General features: G+C 36.1%; 1 protein-coding gene across 6 annotated transcripts in view; it reads left to right on the top strand.

Annotated features, from left to right (window-relative positions):
- The window catches only part of CDH12 (cadherin 12), a 1165810-nt gene that overhangs the window by 1139298 nt on the left and 9951 nt on the right, over positions 1 to 16561 (top strand). For all 6 annotated transcript variants that reach the window (XM_030927855.1, XM_030927854.1, XM_030927857.1 and 3 more), the window contains one exon: positions 12068 to 12189. In XM_030927855.1, coding sequence (XP_030783715.1) covers positions 12068 to 12189 — 122 coding nt within the window. The remainder of the gene's footprint in view (positions 1 to 12067; positions 12190 to 16561) is intronic.

Raw genomic sequence — 16561 nt, 5'->3', positions numbered from 1 at the left:
TTTCTATGCCAATGATGCCTTCTGGCACTGGGGAAATGAATACAGAATAAGTCTGGGAACACACTGGACTCACTGTAAGTCAGGCCTGAGCTAAAATTCTATTAATTATCTGACCTCCATAAGCCCCTACTTTAACTGGAGGACCACAGTGACGTTTTGGGTCCTCTGGAATCAAGGTCAACTCAGAGCCAGTGTCCAATAATCCCCCAAAAGTCTGTTCATTTCCCTTTCCCAAATGCACAGTTACCATGGTAAAAAGACAGAGGTCTCCTTGGGGGAAGATGGGAGAAAGATTAATAGCATAAATTGTTGGTAGAGTAGTGGGGTCCTTCCTCAAGGGGACCTGGCCTCCCTTCATTTAAGGGGTTCTGGTTCTGTAAACTGGTACAAATCTGGAATTGATTGAGAAACCATGATTCTCTGCTTTTAGAATTCAAATTAGTCTTCTGTTCACTTGATTGGGAAGTTTTCTGCTTATGTAAATTAAGTAAGAATACAGTAGGCTTCCTGTCAATTTAACTTCTAGGAACACTGTGATTAATTAGCCAATGCCAGAGCGCTACACGAGTCTGACTATTTTGATTGCTGCTTTGCCTCTGCTGTCCATTACAGGAGCTATGCCCACCTTGCTTTTGATGGTTGAGTGCTGTCTCTTGGCCCCTGCAACCTTGGGATCCAATTATTCCCATTGCATTTAAATTTTGTAGTTGAGTGACTGTGGTTCCCAACATAAGATCCCACATACAGAGAAGAATAATCACAAAACTCTTCAAGGATGCAGGTGCTGCCCTCACAAATCTATTTTGGAAAGTATTGGTGACACATATGTCTTCTAGACCCTCCCAGGTGGGATGAATAGGTCTAAAGTGACTAATCTACTCTGGCATCACAATCTCCCTAAGTCTTTGGATCCCTTCCTCTATATTAAACCAAGGGAGATTATGCATTTCCAGCTCACTCACAGTGGTCCATCTTTTAATCCATATTTCAGCTAACTAAGCAAATAAAGTATTAGAACCTTTTTTAACACCACTAACTGCAATATTAAATGCAAAATATTTAATATTAGTGGGTCCAAATCAATATTCAACCTGATTCAACTTTATATTCCTTCCACCATTATCCCACACCCTTAATATCGATTCCCATGCCTGTTCTCCAAATTTCTGCTTATATAAATTAGAAAACTCAAGAAGTTCTTTTGGAGTTAGTGTACCTCCTTGTGGGTTACCCTCTGAAAGTCACCTCTAGGGTCCCGTTGGGACTTTAGTCTAGTTGTAAGTCTAGAAGCAAACAGGGATGTTGGGGGTGGGTCCTGAAGAGTACCAACATTGTCTGGTCTGACCACTGCCTCAGGGGAGGCCATCACTGTTGCCTTAGGCAGTACAGGCTTTATCTCCTCAGACAAATGTGGAAAGGCTGATGGCAGTGTAGGTGGGGGAGAGGATGTTGCCACCACTGGGAATGGGAAAGCTGTATCCTCTGACAATAAAGGCTTATCAGGGTTTACAAGCTGTGTCCTTACCTTTATCAGGGCCCTCTCACCGGTTCCCATTCCAAGTTGCAGGGTCTCACTTTTTTCCAATGCCCTCACTTTAACAGTAATCATCTGACAAGACTGTGTATGTACTTTTTGTTGCAGGTCAGCCACCCTCATGATAAGACCTTTTGTCTGATTTTCCAGAATTTCAGCTTTTTCTCTATAGGAGATAAGACTCTTACCCAGGGCAATCTTAGAATATTTGAGGCTCAGTATCTGCTTCTGGACCCAGGGGTTAGACTCCCTGAGTTTATTGTTTTCCTTCATCACTTTGCCTGGTGAACAGCTAACTTCATTATGTTTCTTGCTTCTCCACATATGGTCAAAGGTATTATGTACGGAGTCACAAAACTCTTTGCCTCTCATGAGCAATGAATCAGGAGTATAAAATTCATTTATTTTGCATAACTCCCTAAACAGTTCACACCAAGGACTATCAGTGTTCTCCATACTATTAGAAGCAAACTCCTTAGCATTTTTGAGTCTCATCATATTAAGCAGCCAACTCCAGAAACCCCAAAACCAGCTAAAGAAATTTGTCCTTATAATTATATTTCTCTAGAACCACTCCTGGTACTAAAAGTTGAATTAGTCAGGGTTCTCTAAACGGACAGAACTTCTAGGAATGATGAATACATGAAGGGAACTTTATTAGGATAATTGATTCACATGATCACAAGGTGAAGTCCCACAATAGGCCATCTGCAAGGTGAGGAGCCAGGAAGCCAGTGCAAGTCTCAGCACCTCAAAAGTAGGGAAAGCAGTAGTGCAGCCTTCAGTCTGTGGCTGAAGGCCCAAGGGCCCCAAGGAAACCAATGGTGTAAGTCCAGGATTTTATAAGCTGAAGAACTTGGAGTCTGATGTTTGAGGGCAGGAAGGATCCAGCACAGAGGAAAGATGGAGGCCAGAAGATTCAGCTTATCTAGTCCTTCCACGTTCTTCTGCTCACTTTTATCCTAACTGCACTGGCAATTGATTAGATGGAGCCCACCTGAATTGAGGGTGGGTCAGGATATTTCAGTACACTGACTCAAATATTAATCTCCTTTGGCAACACCCTCACAGACACACCCAGGAACAATACTTTGAATCCTTCAATCCAATCAAGTTGACACTCAAATTAACCATCACAACTTCAAAGAGTAATACTTCAAAACGAGAATCACTGATAAAGTTTTCACATCATTTCCTAAAGCACTGTAATGTATCATATACATGGGAAATAATAATCATTAACATCACCATAATCATCAATTTAATTTAGAAATAATACCATTTTTTTCTCATTATTATGTTATGTAAATGTAATGAAATCCAAATTTATGTTGTGATAGACTATATTTTATCTTAAATTTTCAACAGCTTATGGGTACATTACTGTAATCAAACTGCTTAGGAATACTTTAAATCAATCTAATTGCTCCATCAAAATCACATGTACAACTATAATGCCAGGCTTATATTTTTCTTAATTAGTATCTCATTATCACAGGAAATTAAAACTACATGATGAACTTTTCACCTAAAGGTTGAAATTTGGATAAAAATTATATTTAGACAGGTAGATAAAATTCTTTTTAACATCATATACAAGAGAGAATTCACAATTAGAAAATATTTTTACATGGAAATGTTATTTTGTTGACATATACTATATCATATGGAATCTAATTACTATAGGAATAGATTCCATATGATATAGTATATGATGATACTTATAAGTTCATACTTCTTAATATGAACTTCTTAGTATCAAAGACTCTACTTGGGCCAGGCGCGGTGACTCACGCCTGTAATCCCAGCACTTTGGGAGGCCGAGGCGGGTGGATCACCTGAGGTCAGGAGTTTGAGACCAGCCTAACCGATATTGTGAAACCCCCTTCTCTACTAAAATTACAAAAAGTAGCCGGACGTAGTGGCATGTGACTGTAGTCCCAGCTACTAGGGAGGCTGCAGCAGGAGAATCACTTGAACCTGGGAGGCAGAGTTTGCAGTGAACCAAGATCATGCCACTGCACTCCAGCCTGGGTGACAGAGTGAGACTCCATCTCAAATAATAAAAAAAAAAGACGGTCTCTGATATATCTTTAAATCTCGTGGTCTATAATACTTTCTGGAAGATATGGATATGTACATAATTAATATATGTAAATCAACATTATTATATCATAACTTTTATGTATTAATATTTCAAGAAAATATGTATCATGAATATAACAACCACATTTTAGTACTCATTTGTTTATTTATTCCTTAGACACAAATTTTACAAAAAATAAAAATAACGTCTTCCTCAGATGAGTTTCCAGCCTAAAGGACATCAGACATAGTGAACTGTCAATTAGAATACTGCACTAAAATAGTTTGTTGCTGGTGTTGTTTTTGAGACAGAGTCTTGCTCCATCACCCAGGCTGGAGTGCAGTGGCGTGATCTTTTTTTTTTTCTTTTTTTTTTTTTGAGAGGGAGTCTCGCTCTGTCCCCCGGGCTGGACTGCAGTGGCCGGATCTCAGCTCACTGCAAGCTCCTCCTCCCGGGTTTACGCCATTCTCCTGCCTCAGCCTCCCGAGCAGCTGGGACTACAGGCGCCCGCCACCTCACTCGGCTAGTTTTTTGTATTTTTTAGTAGAGATGGGGTTTCACCGTGTTAGCCAGGATGGTCTCGATCTCCTGACCTCGTGATCCGCCCGTCTCGGCCTCCCAAAGTGCTGGGATTACAGGCTTGAGCCACCGCGCCCGGCCGGCGTGATCTTTATTCACTGCCACCTCTGCCTTCCAGGTTCAAGTGATTCTTGAGCCTCAGCCTCCCGAGTAGCCGGGGTTACAGGTGTGTGCCACCATGCCTGGATAGTTTTTCTATTTTTAATAGAAGTCGGGTTTCACCATGCTGGCCAGGCTGGTCTTAAACTCCTGACCTCAAGTGATCTGCTAGCCTTGGCCTCCCAATGCATTAAAATGTTAACACAGAAAAGAAGCAAAGCAGCAGGGTGTCAGAGGAGCAGACAGAAAGATACCTGGGAAATCGGCTGCAGTAACATGGCATCTAAACGGAGAAGTATAAAACTTAGGGGAATAATAGTGAGAAGAAAGTAAAAAGATAATTTCATTCGCAGAAATAACATACATCAAGCTCTAGAAGTGGAAGAAAGCATAAAATATTCAGAAGAATATACAGGATTTCAGAATAGGAAAAAAAAAAGAAACAGAGGATGAGTACAAGGTATAACTCCTCTCTCTGTGGTCTCTGTGTCTCTGTCTCTCACCATACCCTTTGCCTCCCAGTATTGAAGAAAATCTAGATGACAAAGATGATTTTTTTTCTCAGCATATTCTGATATTTTGATTTTTATCCTGAAGCAAAAATGTACACACCGAGGAGATATAATCAAAGACAGAAATTGATCTTACCAGTATTTTTGAAAATTTATGTTGGTTACAGTGTAAACCAAAAATAAAATTCTAAGCCCAGCAACTCACTGAATGGACACCTCCTCTCAACCAAGGGGATTCCAAAGGAAATCTGAAAAACTAGCTCAGGCTATGATGATGGGAAGGGGAGTCAAACATGCCTCACAATACTCTCTTCCTTTTGGAAATCAGGCACAACTGACCAGCAATAACATTAAAACAAAGATCTTATGAATGACTAAACAGACTCTTTGTAGCAATAAGATAACAAATTTCACGCTGACTCTAGTAACATCACATGACAAGACAGATAGCCAGATCCTAAAAGGAATCAAAGTAATTTACCCCAAAATATATTTATTTGACATATTTTGAAATGGGCCTGCAGTGCTATCTCTCATGGAGGAAAATTTACATTCTGTAGATGGTTTCTTTCCTTTTCAGGTCTTTTCCTGATCCCGGAGAGATTTAACTAAGAATCGAGTACCTTTTTGAGTCTGATAAGAGACGTTTACCATCTATTCTCTCTGAAGCCTTCTACCTAGAGACTTCATCTATATAATAAGAGCCTTGGTCTCCACAACCCCTTATCTTAACCCGGACACTCCTTTTTATTGATTCCAGGTCCTTAAATAATAACTTAACACTCTCAACCAATTGCCCATCAGAAAATCTTTGAATCCACCTTTATGGAGTCACAGAAGTATATTGGTGAATAAATTATCTTTATGGATTTCCCAGATAGCTACAGATTATTTTAAACATGGAGTAATTTAATGTGCCATTTAAAAGTAACCGAACTAAAGAGAAAAGTCAAAGAAAGCTTGTATCAACCGATAGCATTCATTTATTTTATCTTACTGAGTTTGCACTAGTATAATTCAGTTTTGTGGCATAAAAGGCTAAGATTCCATTCTTCAAGCTATTGTAGTTGTAATTTAGAACACAGTCACACAGTTGAATTTAAACTTTGTTTGGTAAACTTTCATTTTAGGTTCAAGGGTACATGTGCAGATTTGTTATGTATGTAAATTGCGTTTCATGGGAGTTTGACATGCAGATTATTCTATCACTAGGTAATAGTTTTTTGATCCTCACCCTCTTACCACTCTCTGTCCTCAAGTAGGCCCTGAAGTCTGTTATCCCTTCTTTGCGTTCATATGTACTCAAAGTACACTTACAAGTGAGAGCATGTGGCATTGGGTTGTCTGTTCCTGTGTTAGCTTGTTTAGGATAATGGCCTCCACCTCCACCCAGGTTTCTGCAAAGGTCATGATTTCATTCTTTCTTACGGCCCCATAGGATTCCATTATGTATATGTGCCACATTTTAAAAATCCAGTCTACCGTTGCTGGGAATTTGGGTTTATTCCATGTCTTTGCTATTGTAAATAGTGCTGCAATGAACATACACGTGCATGTGTTCTTATGGTACAACAATTTATATTTCTTTGGGTATGCACCCAATAACAGGATTGCTGGGTCAAAGGGTAATTCTGTTTCCAGTTCTTTGAGAAATCACAATGCTGAATTTTAACTTTTTTTTTTTTTTTTTTTTTTTTGAGACGGACTTTCGCTCTTGTCACCCAAGCTGGAGTGCAATGGCACAATCTTGGCTCACTGCTACCTCCACCTCCCGAGTTCAAGCGATTCTTCTGCCTCCCAAGTAATGGGGATTACTTACAGGTGCCCATCACCATGCCCAGCTAAGTTTTGTATTTTTAGTAGAGAGGGGGCTTCACCATGTTGGCCAGGCTGGTCTCAAACTCCTGACCTCAGGTGATCCACTTGCCTTGGCCTCCCAAAGTACTGGGATTACAGGCATGAGCCACCATGCCTGGTCGAATTTTAACTCTTATAGTTATTCCAAAGAGATGTTATTTTTAAATAAAGAAACAAAATAACTTCAGTGTATTTTAATCTTACAAGAACCTTGTGTTCATTAGTACTTTACCATTTTCAAAACATGTTCAATTACACTTCTCATTTGGTTCTTGGAAACACATCTACTAGGTACAATTTTAAGAAGCTCTGCCTTGTCCTTTGAATGTAAAGTGGGCTTCCTCAAAGCCTGGTGGTTAGATGTGTTCTGAATGTGACTCATTGAGGATAAGTGATCATCACATATATTGGTAGATTTCAGGCATTCCATCTTCTTGCTGAGTTAGTTAATAGCTATCATAGAGCATGGAGAAACTGTGAGAAGATCTGGATTCCCGTCTTGACTCCAACAGAAATCATAGGAAAGATTATATCAATGTTTTTTCATCTATCAATAGATATCTATGTATGTATAGTTTTTAAACTTTGTAGATGAGCAGGACACTTTGTCAGATAAAATCTTATGTGGAATCTCAATAGATTATGTCAAGAAAATAGTGGGTAATGCTAACAGCTTCTCTTTATTCCTCGTGAAACCACATAGCACTAAGAAGAATAGCATGAGAACTATAAGTTTATATAACACCAAAATTCTCTTTTATATTTAAAATTCACATTTTCCAGGGTTTATCGAAGGTTGCAATGGCAGTTCCCAGTGAACTCATTTCTAAAAGAGATTTTTGATTATGAATTCTAATTATGTCACACCTAAAACTCTATCCTATATGACATGTTCTTCTGACAATGAAGCTGACATTTCTTTGGTCAAGAAGTGAGGTCTATCCTCCTTTCCTTTGAGTATGGAAGGGTAATTAATAGACTAACAAATTTGGACTTTGCTAGTATATTAAGTGTATAATTGTCATTTTACATTTATCTCCTATCCCAAGAACTTGATGTATTCCTTTATTATATCTGTAAGTTTATTTGCAGATTCCTTAGGATTTTTCATCTACAAGGTCATGTCATCTTTAAGCAATAATCATTTTCTTTCTTGCCATCTGAATACCATTTAAAAGTTTATATTTGGGTCTGATTTCAATGCATAAAACCCTCAAGGACAATGTTAGAGATATATGGATATATATTTCAAGAGCACATATTCTTATTCTGTGCACAGTGTTAGAATAAAAAAGTCTTTTACCATGATATTAGTTTCTCATAGACATACTTTATCAGGTTGAGGAAGCTGCCTTTTACTTGTTATTTCTTGAGAGTTTTTATCATGAATGGACTAGAGTTTTGTCAAATGCAAATTCCAAGTCTATTGAGATAGCCTTGTAACGTGTTGTTCTTCCTTGTATTAATATGGAGATTGTTCTCGGATGTTAAATCAACCTTGTGTCCCTAGGATAAATACCCATTCGTCATAATGTATTATCTGTATAACTTGCTGCTGGAATTAATTAGCTACTATTTTGTTAAGGAATATTTGTACTTATGTTTATAAGAAACAATAGTCAGTGATTTTGACTTTTGTGATTTTTTTAATTGGTTTTTGTATCAAGGTATGTAGGATTAGGTGGTAAGTGCTTCCTCCTCTATTTCCGAAATAAACGGTAAGAAAATATTATTTGTTCCTTAAATATTTGATAGAATTCCCCAGTGAAGCCTCCCGGGCATGGGCATTACTTGGTGAGGAGATTTTTCATTACAAGTTCATTTCTTCACTGTTTTAACTATGCTAAGATTTTCTGTTTATTCTTGAGTCAGTTTTGGTCATTTGCATTTTGTTGGAATTTGTCAATTTCACCTATGTTAACTATGTTCTTTCATAAAGCAATTTAACATATTCCTTTATCATTTTTTATTTCATTTATAATGATAAGTAATGAATTCATCTCAGATTTTGGTAATTTATTATTTTCCTTTTTTTCTCTTAGTTTAAGCTGTATTTTAAAATATTAATAATAAAGTAGGTTCTAAATCAAATGGGCTCAAAATACTATAAGATCTGAGTCTGATATTATTGAAAGATAGAGAGAGGAAGATCTAACAAATCATTGTGAAGGTATAAGGGACAAACATAGAATTATTTCTTTGTTGTCTAATATGAGCCTCAAATTAGTAAGTAACTATCTATTAAATATAGGCAATGTGGAACAATAATAATTAGAATTTAAATGGTTTCATTATTAGGAACTTAACACTTAATTGTGTAAGACTTTGATTATTTAATGTTTACTAGGTTCATAATTCAATTTCCTTCATAAGTATTCAACAGTGACTAATTTCCACATGGTGTTATTTTCAAATAATTGTATAATAATACTTATGCTGAATCAAGGTTAAATGAATTTCATCATTGCTGCCCCAAATATTGATTAGATAAGTCAGTAAGAAAATAGGTCATTACTTTTCAAAATAATTTAGTACAATATCTCTCTATATAAATTAAATAATACTGTATTACTCCTATGCATTATTCATTCTTGTGAAAATTTCAATTCATATTTGAGTACAGTCGTTCTAAAACTGAGATGGTATTGCTTCTCAAATGGCCACTTAAAAATATAAGGTGACATTCTTAATGTTTAATTATGAAAAGTTTTGAAAATATGTGGTAGAAGAGAGAGTAATATTATTAAACAGATGAACTTGTTCCTCATTTTCAACAAGGTAAACATGTTTTTTGTTATTTTCTCTCTATTTGGACGCTTATTTTGTGTTGCCACAATGATGCCTTGTGACGCCACAATGATGCCTTGTGACATTTAATCTTTAGGAATTGAGATATCCTGTAGGATATCTACTGCTCAGGGAAGTTTCCCTGAACAAAACATTGTCATAGCTAAAATGCCAATAGTACTTTTGGGGAAACACTGTTAATAAAAAAAAAAATACAATATTAAGAATAAGTTTGGGACAATTTACTCATAACAGATATTAGAATTTATTTTGCAGGATAGAAAATAATTTACAACTAGCAGAACAGAATTAATTTTTGATAAATAAACCAGGCCTAAATTCATTTTAATAACCTTTTCTTATATTATAAAATAAATCTCTAGGGAAACTCCTGTCCCCTGTGGAAGATATCCCATTGTCACATCAACTTAATAAAACAAAACCGTAATACTGAAAAAAAGTAAAAAAGAGATTTTCCTTTTCATGTAGCTGCAGGACTCATACATTATATACCATGTAAAATAAAAGGTAGAAACTGAGTTTTACATTGCCCAGATGTTGAGTAGTTTAAGTTATTCACATTCATTGACTAAACTTTATAAAATGAATTAATCGTCTTTTTGTAAGTAGCTATATGATTGTCAAAGTGGTTTATTTTGTCATCTAAAGCTCAATATATGATAGAGTTTAAGAGCATGAGCTGTGGAATCAGAACAGCTGGAATCAAAACCTAGCCTTACCACTTTCAACTTATGATATTTGAGAAGTTACATCCCCATCTCTTCAGAGTTTCACATACACAATGGAGATAAAAATAATGCCTATATCATAGTTGCTGTAAAGTCTAAGTGAGTTCATCTTTGTAATGTGCTTTTGAATATTTGTACATTGCAAGGATTCTAAAGTATTAGGCATTAGGCATTGCTGTTGTTTATAATTTCCAGTTTCTTTAGAAAAGTAAACCTAGTTTAACCAACTTGTTGACTTTATTTATATTTTATACCATGCAGATAATGAATAGCAATAACAGAAACAGATCTTGATCATCTCCACAAAGTATAAATGGTAATAAGAGTAATGATATTTACCAAAATTTATCAAACACCTTGTAAAATGCCATCTCATTTAATGCAACACCACTGTGAAGCAGGGCCTATGAAAACCGTATGTTTCATACAAGGAAACCGAGTTAAAGAAAGGTGAAATAGCTTGTGAAAAACGGGCTAAAAAGTTTCTATCAAATAAGAACATAGCTTGTGACCAATATCAATTTTTAAATAATATGTATTTTCTGAATAATTCTCCAAGATTATTAATCTACCTTTTATAAGCATACCTGGTGTTATAAGAATGAACCATTTATAAGCAATTTATGTTATCTGTGTTGGTATTGGTGCAAATAATGAATTTCACTGTCATAGGTGAATATGAGAATGCTGTTAAAGCTATTGTGTCAAATGCTTGTTATGTATTTTTTAAATGAAATTTAACTAAGCAAGATATTGTATACCTTTCAAAATCAGTCATGTGGAACGATTTTGTATGCATTCTTTGAAGTATTCTAGATAGACATCTAAAATAATATTATAAGTCTTTGGTGGCATTGCAGAAGAGTTTAACTCATAAACCAATCAATAGAGAAGGTATGATGGAATAAACATGGTCTTTGCATTTTCCTAATCCTGGGTTTGGATCTAAACTCCTCATTCATTTAGCTTTCTGCCTCTGGGCAAGAGGTCTTTCAGCAATGTGCAACAGCTTATCCATCTGTAACACTTCATAAGGTAAAATTATATATTGCACAAGTTCAAATAGGTACATTATTTTATGCTTTATTGGTTTATTTAATTATTTTCTAGTTTTATTCAGTAAATGACAGAGATCCAGATAATAATCCATAGGTTGGGACCAAAACCTGTGATGGGATTTTGGCAGACACATCTTGTCAAACTGACAGTCTTTTTGATACTAGGAAGTAGGAAGAAGGAAGTTATTGCAAAAACGTTTATTACTTCCTTTATTATCACCAGCAAGTAATTTAAGGAAGTATATAGCTTTCCATAATCCGTCTCTTATTTCTACTTCCTTAGGTTTATTTTAATACTTTTCATTTATAAAGAGCCTTCCCCCCCCCCCTTTTTTTTTTGTTATAATTCTTCTTTTCAGGAGGAATCTTCTAGGAGGAATCATTTTGAGTGAGTCGTTTACATATGTAGATTATTCAACCAATAACGTTTTCATTATGTGGGTACAACATAGACAATTTTTTTTCTGAGGAAAAATATCACTGTTGATAAAGATTCGTTCTGTGAACTAACCGTGGTACGATAGCTTAGTCATTCTTTTAGAAAGGGCTACACTTGATGCGAAAATATCAATTAAATAGTTGGCCTTACTTTGGTATTGAATTCTAGGGGTTCCAACTACAAGATGATAAAAAGGTTTCTTTTTATCATCTTGTAGTTGGAACCCCCAGAATTTCCTATAAGAAGAAGGATTTTTTTCATTCTGTATAAAGGCTGATTTTTTTTTTTAATTTAAATACCATTTATTGTAGGAGCAATAACTGACCGGATTTTGTAATCATCTTTTATCTTTATATGTTTTTAACAGGTAACCCTTTATTAACCAGCAAAGTCAATATACTGATTAATGTCCTAGATGTAAATGAATTTCCTCCAGAAATATCTGTGCCATATGAGACAGCCGTGTGTGAAAATGCCAAGCCAGGACAGGTATCTTATAAATATTGTTTCTTGAGTGTATAAAGACCCACCATATGCATGTATTTTAAGTTATAAGTCCAGACATGAATGTATACACATATATTTATTTTTCTGAATCAGACCTTTCATAAAATAAACCATAAATGATATTAAACTCTTGTGAATTAATGATACAGATGAATGGATGGGGAGGTGATACTACATAGATGAAGTACTGATTGCTATTCTCCTACTGTTGAATTTCTTTTCTTTTCTTTTCTTTTTTTCTTGATACGAAGTCTTGCTCTGTCACCCAGGCTGGAGTGCAATGGCACAGTCTTGGCTCACTGCAACCTCCACCACCTGTGTTCAAGCGATTATCCTGTCTCAGCCTCCCAAGTAGCTGGGATTATAGGCATGTGCCACCACACTCAGCTAATTGTTTGTATTTTTAATAGAGATGGGGTGTCGGGGTGTCTCCTTGTTAGCCAGGCTAGACTTGAACTCCTGACCTCAAGTGATCCACCCGCAAATTTATTTCTTTCTTTTTTTCTTTTTCTTTTCTTTTCTTTTTTTTTTTTAGACAGAGTCTCAGTCTGGCACCAGGCTGGACTGCAATGGTGCGATCTCTCTGCTCGCTGCAACCTCTGCCTCCCGGGTTCAAGTGATTCTTGTACCTCAGCCTCCCGAATAGCTGGGACTACAGGTGCCGGTCACCACGCCCGGCTAATTTTTTTGTATTTCTAGTACAGACGGGGTTTCGCCATGTTGGCCAGGATGGTCACAATTTCCTGACCTCGTGATCCACCAGCCTCTGCCTCCCAAAGTGCTGGGATAACAGGTGTGAGCCACCGTGCCCAGCCCCCACTCACAAATTTCTAAATAACTTGTGACTGTAAACCCAGTAAGCCAGTCACTTTAGAGTGCATTCTCCCAGTATATTTCTTATTTTGCTCACGTGCTTGTATTAGTTGCACAACAAATCTTTTAATCTAACCTGAAAATGCAAAGCTTCCCTCTCTGGTGGCCTTGAGGAGAACATCTGGGTTATTTTTAAATGTCTGACTTTCATTTTTCTTATGAAGTTAACATTATTCTGTGAAGATGTAGTTGTGGGAAGATGTTATGAGGAAAGAAGACCACAAAGTTAATGAAACTGATTGTGAATGGTTTTATGTTAGGTGGTGGTAGGTTGCCGTTTTTTCTTTTTTCCCCCCTAAAGTCTTATGAATGAATAAAGGAATAATATAAAGGGAATCAGACATGGGAATTTTTTTTTTTTTTTCTTTTTTTGAGACGGAGTCTCGCTCTGTCGCCCAGGCTGGAGTGCAGTGGCCAGATCTCAGCTCACTGCAAGCTCCGCCTCTCCAGTTTACGCCATTCTCCTGCCTCAGCCTCCCGAGTAGCTGGGACTACAGGCGCCCGCCACCTGGCCCGGCTAGTTTTTTGTATTTTTTTTTTAGTAGAGACAGGGTTTCACTGTGTTAGCCAGGATGGTCTCGATCTCCTGACCTCGTGATCCGCCCATCTTGGCCTCCCAAAGTGCTGGGATTACAGGCTTGAGCGACTGCGCCCGGCCAGACATGGGTATTTTTAAAAGAGTATGTCATGAAACAAAAATATGTTTAATCTAATATTGTGGACTTACATTCCAAATGGAAAAAACGGAAAATGCATTGGTATGCTTTGGTTTATTCTGTTTTTGATCAACTTTAAATAGCATAACTATTCACTTGAGTAAATTGAAGTTTTAGTTCTTGAAATAAATCTTGATATTTAAAAGAGTATTTTTGTTGAAAAAAGTCATTCTTTAATCTTTAGTATCTTTTTCAATTTCCATGCTTTACATCACTTAGCGGAACCTTTGTCCCATAGTTCTAAACCTGTGATGTCTGCTAGTTGTATAGCTATTAAAATAAAATTAAAATTACATGAAACTAAAAACTATATTCTCATTCATACTAACTACATTTCAAGTGCTCAATATGTAGTGAGTAGATATTATTTTGGTGCCTGCAGACATAGAATATTTTCATAACCATGGAAACTTCTAGTGGACTGTGCTGCTTTACTCTTCCATTTGATAATTTGGGGACTCATTAATCTTCTAACATCATAACTCATTTTGTGATATTTTCTCAAGTAAGAAATCTGCATCCTTAATTTTGGATGGGCACAGAATGCACTTAAAATTTATCACCTTAAGTGCATACACAATTTGTATGGGATGAGCCTACAGTTTTCTTTAGTTTCTGAAATCCTAGTTGCTACAAAAATATCTGGGCCCAAATAAATAACCCGATTTGGTTGTTTCGGGAATTTGAAGAGGTTCACCAAAATTCATCAATTAGCTATTTTCCACTTTCAGGATGCCTCACTAAACAAAGATAAAAAAAAAGCCAGTTCTTTAGCTTTGAGGTGATTGAGGATATTAATGATTTCAGATCAATTAGAATTTCATTTCTAATGCTCCAAATGGAAGCCTTCGGGAATAGAGCTCCATTTAATGCTGTATGTTTGTCCAATAAATTAAAGGATTTGTTGAGTCGAGAAAAGGAAATTAGTTGAAATCAATGTTATTTTTTCATATCTGAACAAAATTTTGAAGAATATCTTGGATTCTTAGAGGCTGTTATTCTAAAATATATTTCTGGGGCTTTTTGTGTCCAACTGAGTCATACTTTTCTACAAAGCATAACCCTGAAATGTCCATTGAGTTTTCAGGGATTGTAATATATGCGAAATTAATTGTAATATATTGTAATATATAAGAAATCTATATATGAGCGATGTATGTATTTTCCGTTTTTGAGCCCTGCCATTCTGCCGCTGGCTTAAGAACTATGCAGAGGAACTGTCTCCTATAGATTATGCTGCTATCTATTATCTGCCTATCGATCATCTACATTTCATGTATTTATTCTGAAGAAATAAGAATAGGAGGAAAGATGATGCTATGTAAATCAGTGAAGATTTATATGGGAGCTGTTTTCCTTGGGGCAGGGACTCCCAAGTGGCACTTCCAGATGAGTTCCAGTCTATAACAAAGTCTTCATATCTATATGCTGTTCTAAAGGACTTTTATTTATTCTAGAGTTATATTCTTGATAGATTTTGATGTTATACATTTAATTTAATAAATGGTACTAGTTTATAATAGTTAGAGGCAAAATTTGACAGCCAGTCCCCGAATAATATATAGAAATTTTATCAGTGAAATAGAGTGATCTGCAGACATTGGTTTAGGTGAAGGAAAGTTGGTTTCATAGTGTCTGTATGGTGATTCACTGACTAAGTAGACACATCCCATGATTTAGACTTTGGTGCTGAATAATGAAAGTCTCCCCATGACAATTTTAAAGCTTAAATAGAGTCTGTGTGACTAATTCACACTAAGACAAGAAATCAAAATTCATACAAGAGGACCAATTAATTTGTTAAATTAGAAATTACTAACACTGCACTGGATATCCAAGGTCCCAGTGATATCTATCTATCCATCCATCCATCCATCTATCCATCCATCCATCCACCCACCTACCTACATAACTATCATCTATCATCCATCCATCCATCCATCCATCCATCCATCCATCCATCCATCCATCCATCTATCCATCCATCTACCTACCTACATATCTATCATCTTTCTATCCATGTGTGTGTGCAGATAAACAGGAATGTAGATCATAGTCATAAAATTGGGTTTTAACTGAATTCTCATGCTTAATAGCATCAATGTAAGATCATGTAATGCATGCTTTACACACTGGGACCAGGATATAGTGTCTGAAATCTAGAGCCTTCCTCTTGCAGATTCAAATGTAGTCTGAGAGCATGATTATCTGGCCAACACTCTGCCCTTGTCATCTCTCACATACACTTCCTGAAATTCTGTCTGATGCACAGCCATTGGATATGTTAATAAATACATGCCTCAAAGCCATTTTTACTTGCTTGTCTATTTAATGGATTGTAAATTTCACAGGTTGATTCTCAGAAGTTATTTTTATTCTCCGAGTATTTAAGGGCATTTCATTGAAGTACCAGGCTTTTAACTGTAAGATACACAACGTATGGGAGCAATTTAGGAAAAATTTTATAACAGGAACGATAGTGCTTACTCTTGTAAAAATTCTTTGAAAACACAATTTGTATTCCTACCGAATGAAGAAAAGCATAATGAAAGCAGATATACTGCTTTTATATCTCTCCTTCTCATCATTTTATTTATTATGAAAATAGAACCATTGTTACAAAACATAACTCATACTAAAATTTTGCTATCACAAGGGCTTTTAGATAACCAGAGATTTTGTTTTCAGTAAGCATTTTTATATTCAGGGTAGAAAGCATTTATTTGATCTAATTTAAAATACAACCAAGTACATTTTAATTTTAC

Source organism: Rhinopithecus roxellana, chromosome 3 (genome assembly GCF_007565055.1).
Source record: "Rhinopithecus roxellana isolate Shanxi Qingling chromosome 3, ASM756505v1, whole genome shotgun sequence".
Lineage (NCBI taxonomy): Eukaryota > Metazoa > Chordata > Mammalia > Primates > Cercopithecidae > Rhinopithecus > Rhinopithecus roxellana.
Note: the sequence above shows the minus strand (reverse complement) of the source record. Positions and strands in the feature narration are given on the sequence as shown.